The sequence below is a fragment of the Mixophyes fleayi genome, chromosome 9 (genome assembly GCF_038048845.1).
Source record: "Mixophyes fleayi isolate aMixFle1 chromosome 9, aMixFle1.hap1, whole genome shotgun sequence".
Classification (NCBI taxonomy): domain Eukaryota; kingdom Metazoa; phylum Chordata; class Amphibia; order Anura; family Limnodynastidae; genus Mixophyes; species Mixophyes fleayi.
This window is the reverse complement of record NC_134410.1, coordinates 106,918,508-106,934,353: the sequence shown is the minus strand read 5'-3', so window position 1 is coordinate 106,934,353 and position 15,846 is coordinate 106,918,508. Positions and strand designations below refer to the sequence as shown.

Here is a 15,846-nt window from a genome sequence, read left to right as displayed (position 1 = left end):
GCAGCAGTACCTCAATTCCACCAGAGGTGCCGCTGTTCTGCCCCTGAACTTTAGACCTTACCTGTAGGAGTTAATCTACTTACCTGATTAATACCTGTCTCAGTCTGTGCTCTGTGCAGGTCATTGTTTGTACCTGGCTGCTGCTTGTCTCCTGTTGATACCGTTCCAGTTTTGCTTCATTGCTGTTTTGATCTCTCGTTGTGACCCTCTGTCTGATCACTGGACTCTGCCTGTTTACCGGATTATGCTGGTTTGCTTGTGACCCTGACCTCTGCCTGGCTACTGGATTCTACTTGTACGCTTGCTGCCCTTACCTCTGCCTGGTCACTAGACTCCGCTAGTCTGTCTGCTTCCCTGGACTGCCTTGTGCCTCTGGCTAACTGGAATCCTGATCCTGGCCTTCCTAACCTAATCTGGTGCCTCGTGCCTCATGGCAATTGGGTAGCTTAATCTACTTGTTCCTGCAGTTTGAACTGTATTTGCCATTTGAATCATTGCTTGGAACTGGCTGCTTCTGTGGACTATTCCTGCCCTTCATCACACCTGCTCATATTTGTGTATTGGAGTATACCTGTTTATTCTGCTACCTGAAATCAGCATATTACATGAACTGAATCCTTTTTCACGTTTTGCCTAAAGAAAGATACTTGGTTTTCTACTTCTGTTGCCGTGTCTTGATTTCACTAGGAATTAGAACACATAAAACATTGGTCATACACAATGATGCAGATGATGAACAAATAAACAAGTTACTAATGTGATTCTCCTATTGATCTATTGCGTCTTCATTGAACGGTGAAACATCTGTAGAATGAGTGGCAACAGAGGGCAGGGTACTGCTTTTTTGATCGACAAATTAGTACATTCATGAAGGCCTTGTTTTTCCCACCGGTCATTCAGGGCCTGTCACAGACTAGTGGTAACGTGGGAACCTAGAAGACTCGTATGAATGTGCTATAAGAAATAAATTGGATGTTTCCCTTAAAATTTGCATAAAACTTTCCCTTACTTTTTTCTCATCCAGTGAGGTTGCCTTCATAATACTCAAAATGCTTAGCAGAAATCCATATCCTACACTGATGATCTCCAACAAGAACAATGCAGTCTGCCTCTATGAAGAAACCTGTCTCAGCACTGGCATTTGCCATGATCTAAACCAGTGTTGGCTAACCTGTGACACTCCAGGTGTTGTGAAACTACAAGTCCCAGCATACCCTTCCAGCAATAAGCTGCTATTCTTTGTGAAACTACAAGTCCCAGCATGCTTTGCCAAACACCTGGAGTGTCACAGGTTAGCCAACACTGATCTAAATGTCCAGTGCGCAACCAAGACACTAACATTTGCTCTGGAGTTGGCAAACTTTATCATTGCTTCTGTGAAGCTTGTATTTAACCACTCGCTTTCTGTAATTATTTGTATAGCGCCCCCATATTATGCAGCAGTTTCCAGGTCCTGCCCAAAGGCGCTTACTCTGAATTCACTAAAAACACGCACTAAGCCAATTTTTCTTTGCCCCAGCAGAAGCAAATTGTCCTACCACTATCTTTATGGACAGTGGGAGGAAACCCCATGTAAACACGGGGAGAACATGCAAACTCCACACAGATACGGTCTTGCTGGGAAGTACAATAATAACCAGTGTGTCACACTGCCCAGGTACGTTTTCAAGAGTAGTAAATTGAAGTTTAAAATATTAATACAAGCAGGTGTCTTGTCATGTTAGAGAGAATAAATTGCATTCCCAATCATGTCATTTACTTACCAATTTGTTCTCCTTTCGCACCTATGATATGGCAATTTAACATATACACACACCAGTTATAGGTGAAAAGAGGATGATTTTACTATAAGACCAATTAGTGGGCATAATATTTACGGTGGCATAGTGGTTAGCACTTCTGCCTTACAGCACTGGGGTCATGCGTTCAATTCCCGACCATGGCCTTATCTGTGAGGAGTTAGTATGGTATCCCCGTGTTTGCGTAGGTTTCCTCCGGGTGCTCCGGTTTCCTCCCACACTCTAAAAAACAAAACAAAAAAAACCCCAACACATACTGGTAGGCTAATTGGCTGCTAACAAATTGACCCTAGTCTGTCTCTGTGTATGTTAGGAAATTTAGACTGTAAGCCCCAATGGGGAAGGGGCCGATGTGAGTGAGTTCTCTGTACAGCGCTGCGGAATTAGTGCCGCTATATAAATAAATGGTGATGATGATGATGTACATAACAAGTGGTAATACTTAGACTGGCAAGGTAACACTTCAGTTTTATATAAAAGTTAGCAAACTATGGTGAGATAAGTAAAATAAACTGTAATAATGTCATGGACGGAACGTAGCCAGGACCATTCTTTGAGAGTTTATTCTGTGATCACACTCTAAAAGGTTCCAGATTTGTCCTCCAGTGAGCCCCTGTGCATAAAAAATGAATGTCTGAAATGTCTATGGTAGGACACCAGAAAAAGATGTGTCAGATTAGATAGCTGTTCCGTAATAGACATTATCCAGTGACCAAATCCTAAAGGTGGTCATCTTCTCTGGTGCCCACAAGTAGGAGCTTCTAAACCTAGCGGTGGATCAGTTTTCATTTCCAGATATTGAAATGTGTTCTTAAGTTCATTACATCAAAGGGACTCTGGTTAAGTGATGGATCAGAGAAGTAGACATGGAAGAAGGCTTCTCTCAGGAAGTCTACGGACCATCCACAGCTCTGCACCTCGGAGTATAAAACGCTTAACCAACTAAAGACCAAACATGTTACGAGGTCTAAACCATTATACAGCCTACACTAATAGTAAAACAGTAAAAGCAGGTCTGGCCTGGGTGTAACGCTACCTTCCAGTCTACAGAGGGGAGAACATCTCTTCGTCCCAAGTAGGTGACTCTAGAGACGTAAGACAATAGTATTGTTACTGTATTGGGGATTTCATGATATATTGTAGATTGACTAGTAATACATAATAGCAACTTCATCTCTCCAATACAGGACTCTTCTGTACACATAATTAAAGAGGAGAGTGGATAAGAATTAAGTTTAATACAGCAACAAATTATACCCATAACAATAAAGTGCAATGTGTAAGCCATACATTTTTAGTCTATTTGTAAGGATAACATGCCTGAAACCAAGAAACGCACATACAATAATGGGAGAGGTTAAAGACAAAACTTTTATTTAACAAATTATATTAAGAATACACACTAGTAACCTCACAAGGAAAAAAAATCCCCTTCTTAAAATACAGGGCGTCATGTAAAATAAATATAAAATATATATATACATATACTGCACACTTCCAACGAATCCCACCGTAAAATGCATAGAATAACACAACATTTCAGGACAGATTTCTCTTGACCTTTTCTGGCATTGTGCAAAATTGCACGTCTCACAGACGGAGCAGATAACTCAATATTACGGAGCAAAGACTATAATGTATATTATAATAATGAGTGATTATTTTGTTAGTCTGGCATTGTAAATCTGAGATCACAAATGAAGAATGACAATTCTATAGAATAATATCAAAGTGTCTAGTATCTGCATGTTAGATGCTTATATCTTTGTGTACCTGCACCTGTTTTCTATAGCCGTCTATTACCACCGACTAGCTGTACATACTGCTCCTTACAAGCTCCTCTTATTTACGGAGCAGGACATTGGAAAGAGATCTGTATTTCAGCATGCTAAATAAGCCCAACTTGAGATGATCAATACAGCGATATAACAGATGGTTTTTGCCATCTAATAACCGATGAAAAAAAACCAAACTATATAGCTGACATTTACAAATAACTACAAGAGTCGCCTTCCAAATTGCTTTGCTAGATTATTTGCAGGACTGAGGAAAGGAACGCTGTAATAATGTCACTTCAAAGTCCTATAGCTATTCACCAGTGATCTCAAACCAAAGATGATGGGCATATGACACGGACTGGGGGTATGCTACGGCTTGGTGCAAAATTATAGACCTGATCTCTACCACGCCTGAAAACATGTAAAAAGCACATTTCCGGCACTGGATGTTTAATGTTCTCAGCGGCCGTCTGGTTATCCCTGAAGCCTCCTTAAATGAGTAATCTCTACCCCTTAAAGCTAATTTAAAGTATCTTAAAAAATTTTGGGGTGTGTAGGAGCACTAGTGCACCTACAGCATATTCAGTAAGGAATGCCCCCCCCCCCCATCTGTTCCTCCAATCACAGGCAATGAAATGTTCCACTCCTGCTAATCGACAAATCTTTATACACAGACACACAGGCTTATTTGTAAAAACAAACCCAACCGCACAACAACAACAACAAAAAAAAAAAAAAAAAAAAAGCATTCGATAGCAAAAAGGCATTCGTGCTGCAGGTCAGCATTTTTCAAAATTACTTTTGCTGTATCCAAAAAGTGATCTGTATACCACAGACTATTTCTAATTGCTAGCCTCAACTTATATAGCACATACGTGTTACGTGGCGCTGTACATAGACTGAGTCACGTCAGTTCCTGCCCCAATGAAGGTCAGAGTTGAATGATCCTACCCCACACACAATGGTCAAATTTAAAAGGAGCCAATTAACCTACTAGTATGTATTTAGACTGTGGGAGAAAACCATATCATCTGGGAGCCTAGATAAGGATGGGTGAACAAAATCAATGCAGATGGTGCCCAGATCGGAATCATATCAAAAGGTTCTGATGCCGTAAGGCAACAATGGTAATCACTTTACCTTCTACATGCCTCCGTGCAAAAGGAATTTCTTACATTTATGTGTATTTCTGATATGTACGATTCGTGGACATAGATGTAGCAGACAACATAAAGGTCTTCCTGTGTACTGCAAAAGATCAGTCTTTTTGATCCCAAGATGAATCTACATTCACAATACTTATTTATATATATTTGTAACACGTGCTTTACCTTTATATATAAATCACGTACTAATAAAGATAGCAGGAATGTGCCTTTAAACTGTAGAAGTAGATAGCAACATGCTTGGCAAATAACTTCAGAATTTAAGCACTGCTAATTCATAAAGGATTGGCTTGTCTAATAATAGAAGCAAAATTGATCCAGTCATTTTTGGACATGTCCGAAAATCCAGTCGGCCGATCACTGCTGTTGACCTGTGTTTGCGGGCACCTGCCAATTGTACTAAGCGAAGAAAACTTTATAGATCAGCGTTAGGTGGGATTTGACATGGGAAGGCTCTCAAATCAGTTCCTGCTCCAGGAAGTGTATTTGTGTTTTGTTTTTTTTTAAAAAGTTCCATTTGTTCATGATCCTCCCTAAAGAAAATCTGAACCACTGATTAGACCACAAATAGTTAAAATATTTGAAGATCAACTAACTTAGAAGGTTCATCATCTTCCTTTTCAAAATTACCCCCCCCCCCACGTCCATTTAATATTTAATTAAGAGTCCAGCTCTCACACAATATTGTATTACAGCCTGCAGAATTGCCACTCATAAACCTTCAGCGTTTTTAATTTAAAAATATAATTACAAGAAATCTGTAAGTTATGAAATGTGTCCTGTATGTGTTTTATACAAAGAGAATTCTAAACCCTGACAAATCATCTGCCTTGTACGGTCTGTCGTGCATCTATCCGTCGCACAGCTAATCTGCCTTAATGTTTATAGAATAAGAAATAGTTATTTTTTGTGCTTTAGTTTCACGCACAAACGCTAAACTGGGAATTTGCCTGTGCCCAGAGTGCTTAGGTGAAGAGATGCTCAAAAGAGTTTAAATGGGAAAGTTTAGCTTTTGTAAGTAAGAGCATTAAAATGGGGAGTAAATCTTAATCATTTTGATGTTTTTCCACCATTGTCTGATCTTAGCAGTGACAGCTCTGCCGCTGGGACCAACAGACAGGGAAGATCAACCTTTGCACTCGGCTAGTTTACAAAATTGTTTATGGAGTGCTTTCCTAAATCAGCAATAATTCACACATGCAAAGCAATGGTTAGTATAACATGTAGACCGCCATTTCTCTATCCCTTGGGTTACTGTTGAAATACCCACTTATACCAGGGATTGGAGCAGTCAGTTAGAGGAGTAAACTATAGGAGTTCAAGTAAACTTCACATGCAAATAGCAACAGAGAGCTTTTGACGCACTGTGACATGGAGAAAACTAAAAATATGAAAAGATACTGGACATAAAAAGACATGTAACAGCTTAAAACAAATAATAATTAAAGGTTGCTCTCTCTTTCAATCCATTATTTTATATCCTAGAAACCCACTTAACCATGCACTGCATATTCTAAAATTTCACAGGTTAGGGTTGATACAAATGTCTTTTAAAACAGATGTTACTGCCAAAGATCTGGATTATGGCCAAACTGTGCTGCATCGTTACACTTTGCGTTGCCATCTGCACTTCATGATGAAGAAATGGGCATGAGAGAAGAACACAGAGGCACGGTTTAGCCAGGCTCGTTGCTGACCCAACAACCTCTTCGTTAAAATCAGATGCTGATTGAGAACACCTATTGATTGGGTACCCACATGGTACAGTGGCTGATCAGATTGAAAGCTACCATGGCACTGTGGGATGAACAATCAAGTCTCTTAGCGTCTCTCAGCTTGTGCTGCCATATCAGGCTTGTTCAGAGGAGAGGGAACAAAACATACAATCAAAATTCAGTTCATTTTCAAGTCCTATACACGCAATCTGCTACTGCTGGAAAGAACAATTTCCACATTTTTAGAGTATGATGTATAATTGGGATATTGTACTTTAAAAAAAATAAAGGGGTATAACCTGAAATATCTTCTTTGCGTAATGCTGCCTAACACAGTGGAATGGATGCTATTCCTCTGTGCATACTATGAACAAACTCAGGGGGCTGGATTTACTAAGCTGCGGGTTTGAAAAAGTGGGGATGTTGCCTATAGCAACCAATCAGATTCTAGCTGTCATTTTGTAGAAGGTACTAAATAAAAGCTAGAATCTGATTGGTTGCTATAGGCAACATCCCCACTTTTTCAAACCCGCAGCTTAGTAAATCTAGCCCAATGTCCTCACTGAGGAAGGTTGATGGAATCTGTCGACATGAGTTAAGCAAACGATAACTAGTTGGAGAAAAGTGTGGAAGTTATTTGGCATGTTTATCTGCTGAAGCTGAATGGACCAATACCGGAAGCTTGTGGGGTCATTATATACACAGATAACTGTGGCATGTATGTTTAGTGTTAATAACTGTACAATAGTCACGCTATCATATTGTGTGTGATTATACTAGGAGCTCCAAGCTTGTCATGCACAATACACTTTTTTTTTTATTGTAGCATGTTTTGAAGATGCCGTGGAACTAATTGTAGATTTGTTCATAACTTATATGTGCCTCTTCTTAAGCTTTTACTGTGTAATCCAACATGACGTTGCAACGTCCTGCCCCAAACTTGCTCATAGAGATCACTTTTCTAGAGAGACTGGAAGTGTGCAGACATACTCGGTACTGATTAACACTGTAGCGCATTGAGCGGGGAAGGCTCGCCGCTGGTAATACAACTCAATATGTGGGTTTGTTTGTTTTTTAGTAACTATATTTACAAAATACCAATACAAAAAACAGGTTCAGTTAGAAAAAAATTCCATCAACTCTTCATTTCTGCCACTCTGGCAGGGCAGAGGTTAGAAGTTAGGGTCAGCAGCAACGGGTTTCTGCTCAGTAGTACTGTATTTGTGCGTGCCAAATCCATCATCTGTCTTCCCTTGTCTCATGGCGGAGGCATCTGCTGGCAGCGGGCTGGACTTGGCGGCAGGCGAGCTGCAGCACTTTGTTCTGTTCTGAAGCTGTAGTCATACTGCGGAAAGACAAAGTGGAAAAGGTTGTCAACTGGGAATTATTCATACTGGTTACTGTGTGGCAACAGAACTAAGCTGAGGTTTAGTTATTTAACGTACGGTTAAAACCATATTTGTGCACTGCCATCTTGTGGTAGATATTAAAACCACAGTCTTCAACCAAAGATCAACAATTGTTTAGGGAGCATTAGAGTAACAAATATCTATAACCTGCCGTGGAATTATTTCTTCCTTGTTTATTTTTTTTTATAAAGATGCAGTACAATGAACAATCATATTAATATTTTAAAACACCTACTACTGACACAAATTTTAGGGTTCAACTGAATATGGAATAATTTTACCAAACGTTCACCAAATGAGACCAGATCCTTAAATTAAATATAAATATGCTGTAGGAGGGCCCTAAATTAATTCCATATGAATAATTTTAGTCCCTAGAAGCAGTAACTCTGTCCTGTTCATTACCGTGGCTATGTGTGACATTGGAAAATCTGTGCTTTGAGTTGGTCAGTCAAATCTGTTTGATTTGGCATCACCCCTTAAAAACCCTGTACATATTCATTCATTGACAGCAAGCTGTGCTCAACAATGTTTTACGAACTGGGGAATGAATGTCAATAAAAACTACATTAACAAACTGGAGTGCCAAAATCTTTTACTGCACACATCATTTTTTTTTTTTTTTTTACATGACATCTAAATGGAACGCATCAGCATAAAATTAATCCTTGCAAGAATATGATGTACTTGCCATCCCAACTAAGAGAAGTGCCTTTTGCTTCAATGTGTTCCATCGCTCAGCCCATATGTATTCATAACTAGTCAGCCCCATTCATACTTGTGGATCCAAATCAAACAGACCCACTAGTGTGCAATGAAACATGATGAGAGAGTTGATGTGACAGGCTGTGTCCATTTATGACACTACATGATATGGGGGAAGTAAACCGTTCTGCTAGTTAGGATCTAGACAAAATAAATAAATGAAGAAACCCTTTCTAAGGGGTGTGATGATTTCTAGATCATTAAAGAATTCTCTCCCTCGCACAATAAGACTCTTCTGGTCTACAAACTTTCAAGCGTTCTCTGAAAACCTACCTCTCCAGACAAGCTTATAATATTCCTTAGCCACCCACTTAACCTCACTACATTACCCTATTACCATACGTTACACAATTTCACACAAGACTACTACCCCCTGGCCAACATTGTTGTGTGACAGGATCACTTAGCTTATGAGTCACTTTTACCTTTGCAGTCTGGCTGGGCCGAAATGTAAAATGTAGACTTAACCTCATGTATCAAACTCCCATTGTCCCATAGATTGTAAGCTTGCGAGCAGGGCCTTCTCACCTCTTTGTCTGTTTTACCCAGTTTATTAGTTTACTCTGTTTGTTGCCAATTGTAAAGCGCTACGGAATATGTTGACGCTATATAAATAAATGATGATGACAGTAAAAGATAAAATTTTCAGTTGTTAATCTTCTGCAGGGGAGGGCTGGCAAACTTTAGCCCGGGGGCAAGACTCGTCTCAGCAGCCTATTTTAAATTAAATAAAAAAGCAGGTGGCCCTGTGACCCATCTCAAGGTAGCCCACTATAGGACCGGCCCAGGGGGGAGATGCCCTCCAGCCCAACCTGCCCCTGATCTTCTTGCTATGTGTTAGTCGAGCTTGTCACCTGGAAACCAGTTATCTAGAAAGCTCCGAAAACCAGAGGGAAAATAAGAAGTAAATGGCTATAATTCTGTCACACACAGACATGATCCTGCTTTTCTACCTGCAGTTACTATGAGGAGCTCTGAAACACAATACAATGAGGAGACAAGGGAAAAATGGGCCAAGAGAGGTATCTTTATGTTCGGCTTGGAGCTCCAAAATAACCCAACTCACAAGAATTCTGAAAATTGGACAACACAACTGTACATGGCTTAAAAAAAAATAGAAGATAATTTGACTCGATGCCATGTAGCACAAGCCCCATTCATTCGTGGAAATTAGTTACACTCCATTAAAGAATTCCACAAAGAATGTAAAGAAACTGCCAGTTTTAGGAGGATTAATATAAGATGGATTTGACTTGCAGGCAAATTAAACAATCCAACTCGCATAGAATAACAATTTCTTTATTGAAAAGAAAGAAACCATCTATAACAGAAGTACGCCTCAGTCACTATACAGCGTGTTTATTTATGGCTAACGAGCAAGCATCCAGAAGATTCTAACCTTCAAAAAGTCATGTTAATACAATGTCACTCACTGATTTAACCCTTCCAAAAAAAAATCCTAAACGACATACCATACTCTTCTTTTCAGAACCAATTTCTTCCCAGTGCATTTGAGCTTTTACATTTACATTAACGTTCCTTTAATAAGACTTTCCACACAATTTTCAAGACGCACAGCTGCCCAATAACTGATAAATTATTAACAGAACTTGTCCCTAACATTGGCTGAATCCAGCATGTGAAGACTCTGTACCAGGGCTGTCCATCTAACACACAGCAAAGCCCAGTGAACTTCGTTTTATTAAAAGCTGGCTGAGGTCCACTAAGTACTGCAAACATGTCTGATATGAAATGTTCTGCAAGAGAGTACATAGCTTAGGTGCGGCTGTGGTGTGGATATTGCAGATACTATATTTGGGGGGCACAGCTGCCAAGCTGTCTATATGTAGAGACAAACTGCTGATTAACTGAGGGGAGTGCAGGTATACATGCAGCATGCGCCGCTGGAAGTAGAACCTGGATACACATTCCCCATGCCTGGGGCAGCTATCAAATCTTACAGAGATGACAACCGAGAGCAGCGACAACCGAGAGCAGCGACAACCGAGAGCAGCGACAACCGAGAGCAGCGACAACCGAGAGCAGCGACAGAAGAACTCACTGGGTCCGCCAGCTGAACAGAGTTGGTATTCAGCAGATCTTTGACACAACCCCGTTCCTGGTGTGAAGACACGCCTTGGCACTACCGTGTCATTTCCCGCCACCTTCCCAAATTTGTAACGGTCTTAAATTTGTGAAACGATGATTATGTGGGAGGTAGGGCAACACAGCGGATATAAATCACAGCCATCACTAACCACGGCCTGCATGCCAGACACTGAATCACAAACAAGTCTAAATACTCATATCCAATGTGAAGCATTAAACACATTCCCCCTTTTGTTCTCATCATCATGCTCAAGGTCAGACTCTGTGTTAGATGAATGGTGCTTTGCTTTTTAGACAACAGCCACAATGGAAGTTGAAAGAAGCATAAATAACATATAAATATACATTTGTAAATATTTAATAACTTTTCACAAGATATTTGTGATAAATATTTAACCAAGTAGAAATCCGATTTCTCTAAAGATCCCAGACCTACAGGCACTAAGCCTACATACTATATTAGTATGCTATAACTATTCCAGAACCTGTTGAATTCAACCAGATTTTATTATAATTATTATTAATTTTTATTTATAGGGCGCCACTAGGTGTCCGTAGCGCCGTACAGGGACAAACAAAGTTACAATACAAGGTGAGACAGCACAGTACAGCAAACAATAAGCACAGTAACTCGGTGAGCTCAAAGCACAGCTAGAGGGGCGGGGGAGGGGAGAGGGGAAGGTCCTGCATACGGCTGAGCCCGAGAGGGAGGGCCCGGATGACAGGGAAACCCCCAGAGGGTAGAGGAAGGAGCGAGAGGGGACGAGGGGGGGGGGGGAAAGAGGGTCCTCGAGGAGGAGGGCTAGGTAGCTGGAGAGCCGAGTTAAGAGTGGTGAGGACAGGAGGAGAGATAGAAACTATATTAGCCTCTACCACCTCTAATGGGAGGCTATTCCACTTATCCACTACCCCTTCTGTGAAGCAATTTTTCCTTGCAGGGGGCAGCAATTTTTGCAGCTCTGTCTAAATAAGAGGCAGGGCTGACAATACTTCTATTGTAATAAAGTAATGTCTATATTATGAAATTGTAGTGTGCCTTTCTGAGTGGTATGTAACTGACTGCATAAAGGACAGTAGCCTGCAGTCAGGCAGATAACAAGCATGTAAACAATAAGGGAGAAATATATACACATCTATTTGTTATAGGACTTAAACTTGATAGCACCATAGTAACTAGATAAACAGACCTCACCAAATAGTACAGTTACATTGTTTGTCTTTGTTTTCCCCAGAATCCCTCTATCTCCTAGGACAAGGGGTTTGACATAAATTGGGATCTGCAAAGAGGTGGCAGACATAATGCTCTAAGGGACATATTCAATTAAGTCTAGATATCGCGGACACGCGTGGCTGCGTGTGTAAAGTGACAATACAGTACCGCAACATTGCGGATTTCCATTCGCAACCCACGAGGGTGCGCACGGAAATTCACGATGTTGCGTCAACATGGTGTCAGCGGGAGCGCGTATCTGTGCTCTAGACTAAATTGAATATGCCCCGAAGTTTGCAGATGAGGGATAACAAATCTATGTCTACTGTATACAGAGCTGGGCTGGGAAAAATTAAGCAAATACGATTCATGCAGTTTTTTGGGCAAATTTAGAATGTAGTACAATGTATTTCTACATTAAATCAACCTATATTTAAAATGTAGTGCTTTTTTACTAGAATACAAAACCAGGTGTGTGTGTATATGTATGTGTGTATATATATAATATATATATATATATATATATATATATATATATATATATATATATATATATATATATATATATATATATATAATTTAAGCACCAATCGCATTCCGCAGCATTGTACAGAGAACTCACTCACATCAGTCCCTGCCCCATTCGAGCTTACAGTCTAAATTCCCTAACACACACAAGGGTAATTTTTGTCGGTAGGTTAAAAGGCTTCCAATACGGTTTTTGGAGTGTGGGAGGAACCTCCACACATATAGGGCCCTGGTCAGAATCAGACCCATGACAGTAAGAGAGCAATGCTAACCACTCTGCCACTGCAGCGTCCATGTGTGTATACAGGGATGTATATCCCTTAAACAACCATTCCATTTACATTTTATAGATGTTTCTATCACAGGCAAGCTATTTATATCATGTATTGTGCACCTTCTAAGTCTCTGACAACAGGAGAATCTTAACTTGTGAATGTTCTCACGCACTGATTGATGCAAATACAACACTCGTAAGCATTTAAAGAAACTAAACGGCATAACCTAATAAAGCTAAGAAACAGCACATGTACATTCAAATCCTCTCATTCCCTAATGAATTAACATAAGCTCCCTGATTACACATTACCTTTCCTCGCTATTCCGATACTGATATTGCAGACACTGACTAGAGAGACATCAAAATTCCAACTTAAAGACTAACAGGGCGACACGCCAGAAATACAGACTTACCATCAGACACACACAGAACATTTCCGATACGGCTTGAATAAATTACGGCTACAGAAAAGGCCGCAAGTTGAAAGTGATGTCACTTCAAAAAAGGATACACTGACATTTCTGGTTTTAAAGCGACAATGCCAGACCCGCCACAGTATAATCTAATCTAAGGGTTAGGTTAGGTGTAGGGTTAATATTATGGTCAAGCGCCGGGTCCTGGCATTGCCCTTTAAAACCGGAAATGTCAGTGTAACTCGTATAAGAACAACAAATTATGCTTAAACATATCTGGAGTATTCCACTAAGTGTCTGATCAAATTTGATTTTATTTCTAGCACCAGGAGGTAGTTTTGCACTTCTGCCTCACAGCACTGGGGTCATGAGTTCGATTCCCGACAATGGCCTTATCTGTGTGGAGTTTGTATGTTCTCCCCGTGTTTGCGTGGGTTTCCTCCCACACTCCAAAAACATACTAGTGCATTAATTGGCTGCTAATAAAATGACCTTAGTCTCTCTTGGTCTGTGTGTGTATGTTCGGGAATTAGTGGCGCTATATAAATATATGATGATGAAAGATGCCGGATATTCGCAGTGATTGCATAATCAGATAATCCACATAAGTGCTTTATACAAATGTTAACTGCAATGACCACTAACTGTCTTAATATTCTACACTATTGAGTTCTTCCTTTTTTTTTCCTTTTAAATACCTTTTATCTATTAAGTGGATCTACTGTGCTTGCGGATCCTGGGAGGAGCCACAGTGTAATGTGGACTCACTACTGGAGTTATATATCAAAGTGATAGCAATAGGTTTCACTGCAGGAATCTGTGTTCCTATATATGTATGTGTAGATACCCTCTGTATTAGAGTATCTAAAAGCTCTTGCCATCTCAATTTACAAATGGATGCCATTTGTTAAGTGAAGGAGTAGCTATATATAACCCACTCCACCAAGTCATTCTTCCAAAAGCAGCCCAATGGACTCAAATGGCCAGGGATGTTGAAGCAACTGGCCTTTGGCAATCCCCTGAGAATGTGCAATTACAGAAGAACACACACACACAAGCAAACAAACAAACAAAAAACCTTATAATTGTTTCTTACAGACAAAAACAAAATTTCCATAGATACGTTTACACGGAACTGAATACTCGAATATCATTGGCAGCTGTATTAATAAAGGCATGGTATACTCCTTATATAGAAATTAAAGTACTGTAATTGTTATGATAATTTTTGGAACAGAAGAGGTTACACTGATTGAGAGACTGTTTATCAAAACAGAAACCTCCTGGAGCTAAATCGGTAGAGGGCAACTGGATCCGAGCGCAGCGTATAAAGATGTCGAGTACTCGCTAATTAGCTCTTAAAAAGACACAAATTAGATATGCGTGGCTAACGGCAATTATAATCAAGACGAATCTCTTGCCATTTGGGAACAGAAGGGGTGGTGAAAAAGAAGACACAAAAGGGGTATGGAAAAAAAAAAAAAGATAGCGGAAACAGAGTGTGCGTATGTGTGTGTGTATGTGTGTGTGTGTGTATGTGTATATGTGTATGTGTATGTGTATATGTGTATGTGTATATGTGTATATGTGTATGTGTATATGTGTGTGTGTATATGTGTGTGTATATGTGTGTGTATATGTGTGTGTATATGTGTGTGTATATGTGTGTGTATATGTGTGTGTATATGTGTTGGGGGAGATTAAACAGGGAAGATATTTTATGTAGGAAACCGTACTTAACTAAGCAAAAACAGAGGCCTAGGAAAAGTGCCACAGATGAGTATGTAGACTAGCAGCATTTATAGAAACGACATTAATATATTGCTTTTCTCCATATTTATATACATGTACAATGCAGATTTAAGGCTGCCATCTACACATTCTAAAATTACTAAAAGTTACCTAGGCTAAAAACAAAGCGGTCATTGTTTAGTGCACAATATAGCTCATTGTTTCTCCTACCTCCTTCTCTATTTCTGCAAGGGACTTGATGGTAATTCCCAAAAGATCAATCTGCTGCATCTGAAACAAAGAAACATTTTTCTAATTAACCAGAAGTTAAGAGGCTCAATTTCAAGCTCTTCAGAAAAAAAAAAATATTGAAACCTTTGCTTGACAGCTTTTAATAATGCATTGCATCATTTACTGTCTGAAGACTGCGTGTTAAACACACCATACTCAGAACATCATTCACATGCCTTAACCAGTAAATAGTACAGACTTGCAATTCCCTTATCTAACCACATGAGGGCAGAGTAACCAAAGGAATTGAGATTAAACCCGCGTCCAATAATTACTTTAACTCATTGCCTAATAGTACTTCCTCCTTTTCAGACTGGCTTATTGTCTCTGCATGCATTTTCCACTATGCTTTCAATTGCTTCCATGGGTAAGAAGCTCCTTGTTTTGTACAACCTTGTCATTTTAGACCTGTACAAAAAGGGGTGACCTAACAGATCTATAAATTTTATCAAATTTGTAACAAATCAGACAGCCTATATATGTGTGGTCAGTGAAGACTGCACAAATGGTTTTGGAATTCATAGAGAAAGAATGGAAAACCAAAGCAATCATTTGTTATCCATTAAACTAGAAAGCAAACAATTTCCACACAAAACCAACACACACCATAAAACGCCTTCAATCAGGCAAATGGATATAAAACTACAAAAAACAG

General features: G+C 39.7%; 1 protein-coding gene across 5 annotated transcripts in view; it reads right to left on the bottom strand.

Annotated features, from left to right (window-relative positions):
* Window positions 1-6,713: 6,713 nt before the first annotated feature.
* MVB12B (multivesicular body subunit 12B) overlaps window positions 6,714-15,846 on the bottom strand; it is an 83,189-nt gene continuing 74,056 nt past the window's right edge. For all 5 annotated transcript variants that reach the window (XM_075184817.1, XM_075184821.1, XM_075184819.1 and 2 more), the window contains 2 exons: window positions 15,132-15,191; window positions 6,714-7,803 (listed from right to left, as the gene is read on the bottom strand). In XM_075184817.1, coding sequence (XP_075040918.1) covers window positions 7,717-7,803; window positions 15,132-15,191 — 147 coding nt within the window. In that variant the 3' untranslated portion in view covers window positions 6,714-7,716. The remainder of the gene's footprint in view (window positions 7,804-15,131; window positions 15,192-15,846) is intronic.